This window comes from Suricata suricatta, chromosome 11 (assembly GCF_006229205.1).
Source record: "Suricata suricatta isolate VVHF042 chromosome 11, meerkat_22Aug2017_6uvM2_HiC, whole genome shotgun sequence".
Lineage (NCBI taxonomy): Eukaryota > Metazoa > Chordata > Mammalia > Carnivora > Herpestidae > Suricata > Suricata suricatta.
In genome coordinates this window covers 108,127,342-108,142,018 of record NC_043710.1, presented here as the reverse complement: position 1 = coordinate 108,142,018, position 14,677 = coordinate 108,127,342, and the positions used below count along the sequence as shown (strand labels likewise).

The window sequence follows — 14,677 nt, the reverse complement described above, 5'->3', positions numbered from 1 at the left end:
TGGGTGCCCGGCTCACGCCAGTCACTCTAAGAGCAAAGTGATGGTAGCCTGCCTTTCCTCCAGGCGGGGGCGTGCGTGCGTGTGCGTGCATGTGTGTGTGTGTGTGTGTCAATAGGTGAGTATTTCAGCTGCCGGTTGGCTGGGTGTGTGTGTGTGTGTGCACGCGTGCGTGTGTGTGTGTGCGTGTGTGCGCACGCGTGCGTGCGTGTGGGGGGGGCTGTCGCCACATCTGTGTCCTCAGTTCCACCCCCAGGCGTGAGCTCTCCCCTGCAGTGGGGCGGCGTGAGCACACGGCTGCACCTCCGAATCCCCAGCCCGGGGCCCTCACCTCCGGCCCGGCCTGCTGCTGGGGACTTTTCCTGGGTGCGCGTCCTGGGCGCCCGAGCCCTCGGCCACCCTCTGTCCCCTGTGCCATGTCTTCCCGTGCGCGTGTGACTGGGATCAGCCCCTCTCACTGCAGCCGGTCACGGGCACTTGCCAGCTCTTTCCGCAGACAGTCGGAATTCTGCCTTTTCAGTGGGTCACCTACTCTCCACCCTGCTGTCACTGCTCAGTGTTGTCCTTGGGTTGGATTGTCATTGAAGCCCGTTGCGGACTAAATGTGTCCCTTCCAAGTTCTATGTTGAAGCCCTAACTCCTCACGGGCTGGTGTTAGGAGCCGGGCCTTTGGGGTCACATGAAGTCATGAGGGTGAGGTCCCCATGATGGGTAAGTGTCCTCACGAGAAGAGGAACTACGACCAGAGGCCTCACCTAACTGGAGCGCGCTCTTTCCTCTCTCTCCTCCCCCTCACCCCTCCTCCCCTCCCTCCTCCTCCCTCTTCCTTCATTGAGGACAGAGAAGGGGGTCATCCACAAGCCTGGGGGAGAGCCCTCACCAGGAACCAAATTGGCTGGCACCGTGATCTTGAACTTACAGCCTCCAGAACTAGGAGAGCTGTCTCTCGCAAGCCCTCCCCCACCCGCGGCGGCCAGAGCCAATAAGCCAGCCTCCACTTCCTTTCCTCCTCCTCCTGCCAACACCCCGTCTTCTTCCAGCTTTGTCCCTTTCAGGGTGCCTGTGGCTGATGGTCATGATGTGTTTGTTAGTCTGTTGGCCCAATGTCCATCTCCCAGACGGCTTCCTGCATGAAGCTGCGCCCTGTTGTTCACGGCGGACCCAGGGCTGAGCACCATGCCTGGCACACAGTAGGTGCTTACAAATGCTTCTTGATGACGTGATGATGACAGGTGCCTCCCGCCTTGTCCCTTCGGCCTCCGGCCTGATGCTTTGGCCAGGATGATTTGTTTAAAACCCTGACCAAGCCCTTCCTCGTCAGCGTGTTTATGGGGTCCTCCCCCCACACCCTTGTGGGGTATTTATGGGAGGCAGGCAAACAGTAAGACGATGCGGGTAGTGAGGGAAGGTGCTGGGAATCTTTAATAAACACACGTTTATATTGTGGATTTGCTTTAGAAGTAACCCTGAAACCCATGAGCACTACAGGAAATGGGTGAGTCACACCTCCCACTACCTGGTGTCCTCTGGGCCGGGGCTTCAGAAACTCTGCCCGGGCTCCTGACCCTCCCCCAGCTGGGCCGCGGCGCACTGTCCCCTGTGGGCACGGCCCATGGCGCCCCTCTCCCCGCCGCCCTGTGTGGGGTTCCGAGAGCTTCCACCCGGCGGGACAGTGTGGGCTCCGGGGCCACGACCTCCCTCCCGACCGACTGGACCCCTCGATGGTGCCTTGCAGGTCGGGCAGGGAGGGTAGAGGTCTTCGGGGAAGACCAGGCGGATTCTCTGATACAGCTGTTTAGAAAGTTGGGAAAAGAGTTCAATAGAATTTCCTGTTGGGTCAGCGTGGCTCCATTTCCCCCATCTCCTGGGTAAGAGGAAGTTCCGTTAGCTCACAGAAACGCAGAATCACACAATCCTCGGCCTGGAAAAGCCCTTGAGGGAGATTACTCAGTTTAAGAACAAAGAGGGCCTTCACTCGGAGTCGAAATTCCCAAGAAGCCGGTGGGCATCTAAGCCTCCTCTAGGGGAAGAAGGCCGTTTCCCCCTGGAGCCCTGGCTGCCTGCCGGGCGGACGGAGAGGGGCCTCAGCGCAGAGGGGACCCCGCACAGGCAGGCCGGCGACGCCCGCAGCGGAGCCCACGTCCTGGGACCCCGGCCTTCCAGCTGCTGAGTCCTCTCACTCCCTCCATCGTGCTCAGCCCCCTGCCCCTCTCCACCCGAGCTGCCTCAGGGGCCTTTTCCTGGGGCCAGAGCCCACCTCCAAGACTCGTTTGCAGGAGAAAGTGGCAGAAGCCACGCTTGTCTGAGCAGGTCCCGAATGGCACGGTATTAGTCAAGTTCCCTGAAGATGATAGGATCAGCGCTTCCCCAGAACCGCTGATTTTCTCAGAGCGAGATGGGGAGGGGCATCACCGGAGATAACCCGGGGAAAGGAGGTGAGGTGTCCCCTCACCTCCCCGAGGATCCGGGCGGGTCACCAAGGGCACAGCGCACACAGACCCTGGCCCCGACCCCGCGTTGGCTCCACCTGCTGAGCTGAGCTCGGGGGGGAGGCAAACCCACGTGTGGCTTTTCGTGGAAAGCGCAGGCTGCTTTCAGAACGAACGCAGATGGCTTCCGCACTTATGAGAAGCACCCGCAGGGCCCGCCTCCGGGCCGGGGAGCCGGGGCTCCAGGGAGGTCTGCCTCTTCCAGGTGGTCAGAATCCGCACTCGGAGCACTGTCTTGGGGCGTCTGGCGGCGGCTCAGCTCATGGTCTCGCGGTTCGGGAGGTCAAACCCCACGCGGGGCTCCGTGCGGACAGGGCAGAGCCCGCCCCGGTCCTCCGACCCCTCTCTCTGCCCCTCCCCCGCTCACGCTCTCTCAGGAAAAAAAAACCAACCCGAACCCATCGTCTTCCACGTTTCCTTTTCAGCCTTCCGAATGAACGTCTTTGTCACGCGGTGTCACGACCGCGCGCTCTCATCCGCTGCGTATGCGGCTTGGACCGCGTCCGGTCTTCGTCCCGCTAAAGCGACCTCACATATTTTATTCCTCCTCAGCCTCAGTGATCAGCGGCCCAAGACTCCCCCCAGCCACCGTGTCCTCAGAAATTCGGTTTCACCAGGTTCCTGGGGTCCTGACAGTTTATTGGAATAAGAACCTCCGCCCCCGATTTACAGAGCTTTTCTCTGGAGACCCATTCAGACCAGCCCCTCGGGGAAACTCACGTCCCCGAGTGAAACGCGTCAGGCTCGGTTTTCTCGGCTTGCAGATGAGGACATGCTTCCGAACAGTGGGGTCAGAACCAGGTTCCTGAAGCACCCCGAATTCTTTCACGGCACTGTGCTGTCTCTTCAATAAATAAGTTAACAGGATAAATAAATAAACCTTCCAAGGGAACCCTGAGGAACTCTGCAGCCTCCAGGGTCCAGACGGAGGCATCTGGGGGGCGGGGGCAGGGGGTGGTCCTGCCTGGTGCCTGAGCGGGCGGGTCTGCTCTGGGGTCGCGGCAGGAAGGCACAGGGCCACACGGCGACTCTCGAGGGCGTGTCAGGCCCGTCGCACCTCCGGCTTGGCCGCCCGTGTTCTGTAAACTGGCTTTGAAGGTAGACTCTTAACCCTGAGTGTGGGGAGGCAGGCCGCACCCGCCCCTTGCTGGGCTCTCGGCCGGTCGCCAGGCACTGGGGCCGAATCAGCTGGCCCTGGCAGGAGAGGGAAGCTGGTCCCGTGCAGACACGGGTGTCGCAGCCCTCTGCTTCCCAGCCCGGGTGCACACCGGGCCGGAGACACCGCCCCTGCGCCCAGCCTGGAGGCCCTCATCCCACCACTGCCAAGCTCCTGCGGCTGAGCCCTGAGCAAGCGGCGCGCCTCCTGAGGGTCTGTCGCCGGAAGGCAGCAAAGAGGTGCAGTTCCCAGCCAGGACCCTCTGGGGCAGGGAGCTGGTGCCCAAGGCCGCAGAGTCCCCAAGGGCTGGGTTTTGACCGGTACAAATAACCAGGGTGTCGCCAGTCCTGTCAGCAAGGTGGCAGGGGTGGCGGGGGCAGCGAGTGGCCTGGTCACAGAAAACCCTGTGATTCCCCTGGGCAGTCTTGTGCAGGACAGCAAGAGCCCGAGGAGTGGGGGAGATCTCTGCCCTGCCCCTCCCGGTCCTGCCAGAGTCCCTGCGGCCCTGCCTGCTGGATGGGCTGTGGCCCCCACACACCCTCCCTGCACTAGGATGGCAAGGCGGCCTCTCCCTGCCCTGGGTGCCTCGGGCAGCCCTGCTGGGCCTGGCTGGGGCTGGAGCCCCTGAACTTGCGGGGAAGAGCGCACACTGGCCTCTTAGTCACTTCTGACCCCTGGGGCCCCTTCTTCTGGTCCGGGCAGGGCATGGCTGAAATCAAAAGCAGCCCGGTCGCCTGAGTCACTCGTTTGAGTGCAGGCTGGAGATCAGAGGCAGGGTGAGCAGGTTCGAGTCAAAGCTGCCCAGCAGACCACCTGGGGCCACCATACAGCCCAGAAGGGCAAGATCACGGTCCAGGCTGCCGTCAGACGCTCCCAGGTCCCCGGAGCCGGTCAAGCCCAGAAGTGACCAAGCCTCAGTGGGCAGAGTCCACTTTCCAGTCGGGGTCCGTGATGCAGTGCGAGCCATGGCTGGGTCCTGTTTCAAGTAGCCCTTGGTCTCCAGGCTCGTCCTGGGCTCGGGGCCAAGGCTGGCTGTCGAGGCGGGCTCCTCCTCCAGGCAGGTCTGCTTTAGGTAGCCCCGGAGGGCCGCGGGGCCGGGGTCTTCTTCCCCAAGCACCTCGGGCCCTGGGGGGCTGACCTGGCCCGAGGCAGAGACACCCTGCGCGTCCCCAGGCTGCCCCTCGGAGTTCGGGACTAGGCCAATGCCGCTGTCGCCGTGGCCCTGGCTGCCGCTGCCCGCCCGCCGCTCCCAGCGGGGTCCGGTGCTGGGACTGAGGCTGGGCTCCTGCAGGCAGATCCCGCTGTCCGTGCTGCCGCCGCCGCCGCGGTCCTCCGGCTCCCGGGGCGCCCCCTTTCCCACGGGGCCCCCCGCCTGGGCCTGCGGCGCAGGCAGGGGGAAGTGGGGCTCCTCGTGCTGCAGGGACGGCTTGGCGCTGCCAAAGCCGCTGTCTGTGCTGCCGTGCAGCTCCGAGTTCTTCAGCTCCGGGGACACTGTGGGGAAGGCCTCCTCGTCGAGCGGGTGGATGGTGTCCTGGGACTCTGGGCCGACAAGCTGGACCACGAAGCTGACGGGATGGGGCTTCTCGAAGGCCTGGGGGAGGGCGGGGTGAGAACAAGGGTCACTGTGGAGGGAGCTCCAGCCGTGCAGGTGCAGGCGGGGCCGCGTCGGGAGGGGAGCCCGAGGAAGAGCTGCTCCAGCCGGGGGGCCCGGGGGCTTCTGCGCCCTTCCAGAACCGACCTCTCCTCCTAGCACGGTCCCCCGCTCGGCTCCGGCCCGCGTGCTCCCAGCCCGATGGAACGGGAGGCAGGACGGAGCCTGCAGGGAGCGGAGACTGCTCTCAGCTCCGTCAGCACTACTTTCCACCCCTGAGGGCAGGCCGGACTCTTCTAGATGGATCTAGAAGTGTGGTTCCAAGCGTTCTGACTACGGCCCTCAGTGAGCACTGTGTCCATCATACCCGCACACACACGGCCGGGCAGCACATCACTCCTGCGTAAATCACTGAAGCCGGCTTCACAAGAGAACACTTCTCGTTACTACCCCTGAACTGCCGTCTACACTGCATGTCGAGTCTACACTGCTCCTCTTTCAGTCTGTCCTGGCTTTCCTGTCCCGTCCTGTCCATCGTCCTCGCTTGTCCATTCCTTTTATTTTTATGCTGGATGTGAGACACCAAATTGTTTCCTCTCGTCCCTGAGTGTGCCTTGCTCACACAGGTGGCCGCCCCGTGGGGCAGGGGGACAAGCGCAGAACGGCAGCCGAGGGGGACCTGCTCCCCACGGACCGCCGGGAGTCCCGGGGAGTCACTTAGCCCCTCCCCCTCGCCGCTCTGGGCTTCTTCCCGCCCTGGACCGTGTCAGCCCCTGCTCTCAGGGCCTGTGACAGGCTACGCCTCGTGGTCGGAACACGCTTCCCCCAGCGCCCAGGCTGCGTCCCCCTCGCCTCTCAGGGCTCGGCTCAGACGGCGACTCCCCAGAGAGGCCTCCCGACCACCCTGGCTCGGGCAGCGCCACACACTCTCTTTACAAGGTTATTTATCCATTCTGAGACAGAGTTCTCACTCCCTCTCGAGCAGGCGCCACACTTGTCAGCGCGGCGCTCGAACTCACGAAACGTGAGATCATGACCTGAGTCGAAACCAGGAGTCAGCCTCCTGACTGCCTGAGCCACCCAGGCGGCCCTGCATTAACCCAGTTTACTTCTTTCTAGCACTTTGTTCCTGGAATGATTTTTAGTTTATTTTCTGCCCCCTACCAGGACCCACTAGTCAGACACACTTTCTCCCCACACCCAGCGGAATTCAAGCAGCTTGAGGGCAGGACCTGCCTAGTTTTGTTTGCCCCTCCGTTCCCAAAGCTGAAGCTGAGCTGGCTCTTGTTAGGCACTTGTAAGGTTTGTTGACTGACTGACTGACTGTTGCACATCTGCCCATATTCCCTTTCTAAGGTTTGACTCCAATGCAGCTCTTACTGGTTGAGTTCCTGTTGATACCACATAGGGTGGTGATTAAGGAAACCTGTTTCTAGAGCCAGACTCCATGGCCCAAGCCCCAGCTCTGCTTTTCGCAGCAGTGTCATCTCAGCTGAGGGATCTGTCCTGTCTGTGTTTAGGGTCTTGCAGGTAAAATGGCAGTAATGACAGGACCAGCCTGCTCGGCTTGCAGCTAATGTACAGAAAGTGCTTCCACCAGTGCCTGCTGCACAGAAGCACTCGGTAAACATTTGGCGAACTGAATTTTACGCTCTAGTCTCTAAGTAGGTGTGACCTCTGTGTCCTCGGGAGGAATACTGAACCTCAGAGACGTCAAATGACGTGCACAGAGTCACAGCAGCACAGAACAGACCGGGGATCTGTACTCTGCTGGCCTGATCTGAAATCGCCACGTGTCCAAAGATCAGATCAAAACGGCAGACGAGGGGGATAAGTGAGTGAGTGTGACGGTGCTCTGTGCGCTCGAAGTTCCTGATAAAGTTCGCAGTGGCCTGTATCCTTCCAGGAGGGGAGCTGGGCTGCCTTTACCTTGAGGAGGAGGAAATTCTCAAGGAGAGCGCAGTCCATGATCCAAGCGTCACAGAGGAGCCAAAACCCTGAGGTTGCCCGCCCCGCCTTTGGCATTTTGTATCTAAGTCGATTTCACTGGGCCGCATCGGAGCTAAGAGATTACACATCGGCTACCCCACAGGCTGTGATCGGGCCCCCGGGGCCGGGGGCCACATCAGTCCGCGTCACCCTGCACAGCGCCCTGCAGGTCACAGGTGCTCTAACTGCAGCTCAGGAGTCAGTTTGCTCATCTCTTCCTAGATGCTCGTCCTGATGCCCAACTAGGAGCCCCGCCCCACCCCTCTGCCTTCCAGTCGCCCGTCCCCACGGGCAGCCCCCACAGGCACACGTCCCCAAGCCCTCCCATCCCAGCTTCAGGCCCTGCTGCAAGCACTTGTTCAACAGGCCGAAGCATGCGTGTTTATAGATCTGACTCTCCCCAGAGCACAGGGAAGGAGCAGTGACTTCCATACTCGAGTTAGACACAGGGAAGAACTGCAGTGTTCTGGCAGTGGGCTGCCAGTCCCGTCTCACTGTCACCATGTCCCCAGGGCACCGGAGCTAGGAACACAGCCCTTGCTTCCTGGACAAGACTCTAAGTGGGGCACGCAGTCGCTTCTCTCCCTGCCTCCCCACTTCTGGAGTCCCGACTCCAAATAATTCCAGACGACCTCTGTCTCTCTCCTTGTTTCCCTAGAAGTCCTGGGATCCCTCTGGGGGCGGGGGTACCCTTCTGGCTGTGGCCCTTCCTAGGGCCCCTGCCTCCCTGATGGGGCTGGTCCCTCCCAGCACAGCCGGCAGCTGCCACAGGCCTGGCGGCCGTTGGGGGGTGGCCGCAAGCCCAGGAGCAGCCTGGATCCCGGCGGAAGTGTGGAAATGCTGCTCCGAGCCGCGGGCTGAGATGCGGAGGCTGGCGTCCAGCACGAGTGCAGCCAGAGGAGCCGCGCTGGGAGACGGCGGGGGGCCCGGCCGGGACCTCCTCGGCCTGACCACCTGCTCTGCTCCCTGCTGAGGCGGCAGCAGCACGAGGCGGTGCTCCCAGGCCCCGCTCAGCGTCACCAGTCAGTGGGGGACCGGGAGGGGGGGGGGAGGCTGGGCTCCGTCCTGACTCTTCCTGGCTCTGCGACCCCTGTGCATGTGACAGTCACTCTATGCCTCAGTCCCCTCCCTTATGACACGAAGATAACACCTGCCTCAGGGGTACGAATGCCCAGGGGCTGATCCATGGCCGATTATTAGTAAAACAGTAACAAAATGACAGGTCGGGGGGTGGGACTACTCAGCATGTGTCTTGTTGGGGCCATTAGAGGATAAAGTTCTCAGCACTGGGCTTTGCATTGAGTCCTTCTGTCCCCACGGTCCTTGACGAAGGAGCCTCCTGATGGTGTCAGGGCGGGGGGAGTGGACTGTCTGGGGGGAGCCCCCTGCTTCCTGGAGCACGGCCAGGAGGGGCGGGCCGGCGAGGAGGGACAGGCACGGCCAGGAGGGACAGGCACGGCCAGCAGGGACGGGCACAGCCAGGAGGGACGGGCACGGCCGGCAGGGGCGGGCACGGCCAGGAGGGACGGGCACGGCCAGGAGGGACGGGCACAGCCAGGAGGGACGGGCACGGCCAGGAGGGACGGGCACGGCCGGCAGGGATGGGCACGGCCAGGAGGGGCGGGCACGGCCAGGAGGGATGGGCACGGCCGGCAGGGACGTGACACTCACCAGGACGGCAGGCAGCTTCCTGTGGCGCCGCACGTACAGCTGGAGGGCCAGGCAGTAGGCCAGCGCCCCGCAGAGCAGCAGGACGAAGGTGAAGAAGATGCTGAAGTTGGTCACGGTGAAATCTGTGGGTGCAGAGATGTGTTTGTGGCCTGGTGGCGTGGGACGTGGAGGGGCGGCTCCCGGGAGCCAGCCAGCGAGTGGCTCGGGTGACCGCCCAGGCTTCCTCGAGGCATCCACTAGAGGGATTCTGGGGATCCCTGCCCGGCCTTCCAGCCCCTTTCCTGAAGGAGTCCCTCACCAGACACGGACTTGGCGTCCAGCTATGCACCTGATCCACTCTACGGCATGTGGAACGGTGGGCCAGGAGGGCACAGCAGGCGACAGGAGGGGCTCTGGGAGCAGCCAGACCTGGGCTCAGGTCCTCACTCCCCCGCGTCCTGGCTGTGAGGGTTTGGACAAATTACGCAGCCTCTCTGAGCTTCTGTTCCCCCCGATCACCCACCGGGTCCTTTAGTTACATTATCTGATCCTTGTACAACCTTAGGAGGTAAACGCTATTATCATCTCTATATAGATTGGGATCCTGGGGCCCAGAAAGTTTAACTCACCCAAGCCCACAGACCTCGGGAGTGGTAACGCTGAGACCTGAGGCCAGAGCTGGGCACACAACTATTTCTTGTACCAGCAGGTGGATGTGGGGAAGGCTGTGAAGCCCGCCTCACACAGGGATGGTGCCTGGCTCTGCTTGAGAGTGAGGCTCAATGACAATGGACTTGTGAGTTCACTACTGACATGTACTGCAGGAATGGAGGGGGCCTCTGGTCTCTGCTGGACCCTGTCTACACTGGACTGCGGTGGCTGCTCAGGCACTTGACCCGTCCTGACCTGCTAGTTACAGTTTCCTCTGGGCACACCCTGTCTCCTCAGCCAGCCTCTAAGGTCCCTGGGGACACGACCATGGCCTTCACGCCCCTCCCCCCAGCACCTGGGGGAGCCCGGCTCCAGCAGCGGTGGCAGGAGCAGCTCAGCCCTGCGTCCTCGGAGGGGAGGCAGGGTAAGGAGGAGGCACCCGGTGCCCAGCTCCGCGAAAGGATAGCGGACAGGCACTACTGTACTGGCAGAGGCGGGCCGGGGTCCGGGTGGGCTCTTGGGGAGCAAAGCTGGGCTCAGGCGGAAGCACCTGCAGAATCTGCCACCACGTCCCAGAAAGCTGTTTATACCCACAGAGCCTCAGTTCCCGCATCTCTAAAATGGGGACAGTAGGAGCTCTCTCCTAGGGCGGGGGGAGGAGTGCCCTCAACGATGCTTTTCAGGTCGCGTGAGCCCCTCCTGCCTCCCTCCCCCCAGACGGCAGCCCTGGCCGCACACTCACACTGTCGGGTGAGGACGATGCATTCTTCCTCGGACCACAGCCCCTTGTTCAGTCGGGAGCCCACGGACGGCTTCACCTTGACACAGAACTCGCCCAGTTCTCCAGGGGGCGAGAGGCTGAAGTTCTCACAGTTCACCTTCTGCTGCACGAACTGACACAAAAACAACACAGCGATAAACAAACGCCCTGACTCGTGGCCTTCGCTGTCCTTTCTCTAACAGAACAAACCGGCCTCAGTAACGCCGCCCGAGACCTCCGTGCCTAACACGATCTCGCTGTACTGAGAGGGAAGAGAAGAGGAACACTTTCTAGAACACGGAGGGCCTTCCTAGAAGGGGCTGGAATCAAATGGTGGAAAGAGCATCCTCTTTCCTGGCAGGTTCCAGACCACACGCCCAGGGGTGTCCTTGGGCAGTCACGTGGCCGCTCGGGGCCTCACGCCCCCACTTACAAAAGGGGGTGACAGAGCCACCAGGAGGGGCCAGGAGTAACAGCAGATGTCCCGTGTGGGGCCTGGCGCTAGCAGGCGGTGCCCTCCCCGGCTCGCGGCAGGCGCACCTTGACCGAGGCTTCTCAGCTCCCTGCCCCGCCCCGCGACGCCCTCTGCTCCACCAGCAGGTCCCCCGGGGGCGGCGGGGAGCCCATACCGTGTAGTTCCCCGGCACCTTGCGCAGCTTGATCTCATATTCTCGGAAGTGATGGAAGATGGCTTCGTAAGTGTCGCCGGCCCGGGCCGCCGCGGGCCTGGGGGGCTGGATCCGCCCAAGGATGGCGCCGCCGCTCACCTCTAGCGTCACGCCGCTGACCATCAGAGTCACTGAGTGGGGAGGCAAGATCATGAGGCCACGGGCTGGGGAGGGCCCGGGTGTCCCCCCTCCCCGGGCTTGGCCCCTAGCGTCCATCTTTACCACCCTACAACCTGGGCCGCTGGTTTCCAACCCAGAGAGCATCAGGACTTCCTGGGGGAGCAGCTTAACAATACAGACGCCCCAGGTCCGCTCAAGACACAGGGCATCTGAAGTTTTGAGGCTGGGTCCCTGGGAACATTCATTGTAAACACGCTGCCCAGGCAGTATTTCTGTAGCCAGCTGGACACCGGCCTGCGGGCTGGCATTTGGGAGCCGGCGACCTCAGGGACCACTGGTTCTGACTCTGCATTTTGGAGAGTGGGCTCCCCACACACACAGATCATGGCCAACTCCAATTTGTAGAATGGAAGATCCCATCCAGTTTGGAGCTTACCCTCTTGTCTCTACAAGGAGAGACCCCCACCTCTTCATCAGCAGCATCTCCCTGCCTCCCAGCCTCACACCCTGATCCCTGGGAGTTCAGCCGAAGCGGGTGAGGACTAGATCTAGTTCTGCCTGTGTGCTGCCCTACCCTGAGGGCTCGTGGATTCACTTCCTCTTCTAGAACTCGGCAAGCACACAGGTCTGCCCTTGTGACTCCGCTGCTCAGCTCACCCCAAGCCTTCTCTTCTGTCGGATAAACAACTCCAGTTCCCTTTTGGATCTTGAACAACTTGGCTATTTTCATCTAAATAGTCTCAAAAGTCCTGACTAGTTTGGACAGTGAGGACCCCGGCCAGGAAGCCCGGCTGCACGGCAAGCTGTGGGAGCAGAGTTCTAGACCAGAGTTTCTGGCAGGAGGGGACCCCCAAAGCCACATTCCAGGTCCAGGGGAGTTTCAAAAAGCACCTTCATCCATGGAGAAGCGGGTGCTGGTGTTGGTCCAGTTGGAGCGCCGGCCTCCATCCACGGCCCGGACTCGGGCTATGTAGCTGTTGTCGTGGTAGAGGTCCAGGGTCACAGTCGTGAGATCACAGGACGGCACCAGGGTCCGGCTACAGTGGGGAACGGGCTTCCAGCAGTCTATGCCGTACCTGGGGAGCCATCAGGATAGGCATCAGCAGGGGAATGTGTGCCCAAACCCACCTCCTGTAAGAGGGAAGCAAGGGGCCCAGGGAGAGAGCTCCAGGACGGCCCAGCCCCCAGGGCGTTTTCTCTGGCCCAGGGCCTCTGACCGCGGGGGGATCTCTCTTGGCTCTGGGACCGGAGCACCAATGTCTCCTAGGTCGGACCATCCAACAGACATCCCCTCCTCCAGGAAGACTCGCTACCTACTCCGGCACAGCCTGATTTCTCCTTTCTCCCAGCTAGCTACATGTGTAGTCCTCTGAGGTTTCCCTGGTGTCCAACCATACTGTGGACGCACGTCCTGATTTCCAGTAAGATGGAGGAAACCTTGAGGCAAAGGCAACACCTGGGCTCTGTCATCCCAGAGCTCTCAGGCATGGGAGCCCCGGCCGGTACCTGTCCACGGATGGCTAGGTACCGGGGTCACTTCAACGGCGACACGGATTTACTTCCCGGGCCAGCGAGGTGCAAGGGGACGGGGCCACCCCTGCCCGCGCCCCCTCCCTCCCTTCTCCATCTCCCTTTCCATACTTCAGAAGCTCCACTTCATAGTAGGTGCTTTCGGACTGATTTGGGATGGGAGTCCAGTGGAGGATGTGGGAGAAGAATTCTGCTTCAAACCACACAGACGGAGGCCTGGGCGGTTCCGTCCCTGGGGGAAGAGTGGCAGAGTCAGCGCTTGCGACGGCAAGTGCCTCACTAGGAGCTGAGCACCCTGCGAAGTCCTCCACCGGCGCTGTGTCAGTTAATTATCACAGCGGCCCCCCAGGGTAGCACTTACTACTCCAAATTTACGGAAAGGTTAAGGGACGTGCACAAGGCCAATGGCATTAGTAAGGGCCGGGCAGATCTAGATGTGTCTGATTCCAGAGCTGGCGTTGTGTCCTTAAGCTGCTGTCCGCGCTCAGAAGCAGAAGCGGAGGCTGAGCAGAGGCGAGCGGAGCCTGGTGTGTGTCAGCAGAGAAGGCACAGGCTGAGGGCTGTGTGTGTCTGTCTGCAGTGACTTCGCGGATGAGCCGGGCCCTGGCTCTGCCCAGTCCCTGTCTCCAGTCCAGCCTCATCCCCGCCTGCTCCCGGTCCCATACCTGCTCCCCAGCCCGGTCCCAGCCCTGGCTCCAGCCCAAGGCCTCCTCTCGGGAGGTCCTGGGGGCACACAGGTGTCCTGCTTGTTGGCATCTGCCTGTTCTCCCTGCACGGCTCACCTGGGCAACCCCGAGCTGAGTGCTTGCCCCATTCCCCTGCTTCTAGAAGGGCTTTAGGCTGGGCGAGCACAGACAGACGAAGCAGTTCTGGTCTAGAGCGGGCGGACGACACTCCCAGCCAGAGCCAGCACCCTTGGCTCTGCGGCGAGACACTAAACACTGCGCCTGACACCATCTCCTGCCCCCCATTCGCCACGGGAACCCCAACTTCAGGAACTTCAAAGTAACTTGCCAGCGCCACTTGCGCAAATCACATAACTTGCCCAGACGTCTCGTTTGTGAGAATGCAGTAAACCCACCTACAATGCGCGTCTTGCCAGTCAAGTGCAGTGAGATAGGTCAAGGCCAATACCCAGTCAGTCCCTCTTCTCTCCTCCTCCGTCCCTTCATCTGCCAGCCACTCCCTCCGGCTTCCTTGGTTCTCTAATCTCTCACCATCTCTAGTTAACACTTCTTCTAGAATTGTCTTTTGCACTTAGAAAATACACCTCCCCTGACCCGTCTTCCTTCCGTCCGTCCGTCCTTCCTTCCTTACAATGTCTTTGATCCTCAAGGCTGTGTTTCAATTTCAAAACATTGGATGGAAAGTGAGAAACCCAGCGGGTCTCTGTGGTGTTTGGGCTGCAAATCCCCGACTCAGCTCTCGATCATGTGAATGGCTGACCGCACGGTTTACTTTGTATTTTGGTGTAGACGCAGTTTCAGTCCCTGCCCTCCTGGCCTCCCTCCACTCGCCCTGCCTCCACCTCCCTGCGCTTTCATTCTCTCCCCAGGCTTGGCCCGGCTCCCTTGCAGACACTCTCCAGGGGAGCTGGCCGGCTGGGGGAGCAGTGGCGGCGGGAGCGCCTTAGGGGCTAAAGGAGGAGCTGGGATGACCAGACGGAGCCACAGGTGGCGGGGAGGGCAGGCGCTGGGATGAGCCGGGACGGCGGCGCGGGGAAGGGGGTGGAGTGGGGCGCTGGGGCAGGTGCCGTCAGATGCGGATCAGAGTAATTCCCCAGAAGGGAAAGCAGTCCTCGCGGGACAGAACGGCAACTAGAAAGGTCACGGCTAAATCGTGACTCCTCTCCGCCCCCTCCCCCCCATCAGTTTAACGCTCTTCCACTTCCCCACGGCGAGCCTAGGACTCAGGCTGGCCGGAGTCGGAGCTTCCGGGCGGGGGTGGACAGTGGACGCCCCGCTGCCCAGAGGGCCGGCCACACGGGGCTCCCCGGGGGGCGCACCACGCTGGGGGCGACGGGAGGAGGGGGTCGGCGCGGAGACGGCGGGCCGGGCCGGCCGCGGGGCTTACCGT

At 61.8% G+C, this 14,677-nt stretch overlaps 1 protein-coding gene across 1 annotated transcript in view; it reads right to left on the bottom strand.

The window, feature by feature from the left end:
- Positions 1–1,393: 1,393 nt before the first annotated feature.
- The window catches only part of IL10RA (interleukin 10 receptor subunit alpha), a 13,875-nt gene continuing 591 nt past the window's right edge, over positions 1,394–14,677 (bottom strand). The window contains exons 3-9 of the mRNA XM_029915703.1: positions 14,130–14,202; positions 12,713–12,833; positions 11,963–12,147; positions 10,913–11,082; positions 10,266–10,416; positions 8,894–9,015; positions 1,394–5,233 (exon numbers count right to left, since the gene is read on the bottom strand). Of these exons, the coding sequence (XP_029771563.1) occupies positions 4,382–5,233; positions 8,894–9,015; positions 10,266–10,416; positions 10,913–11,082; positions 11,963–12,147; positions 12,713–12,833; positions 14,130–14,202 (1,674 nt within the window). The 3' untranslated portion in view covers positions 1,394–4,381. The remainder of the gene's footprint in view (positions 5,234–8,893; positions 9,016–10,265; positions 10,417–10,912; positions 11,083–11,962; positions 12,148–12,712; positions 12,834–14,129; positions 14,203–14,677) is intronic.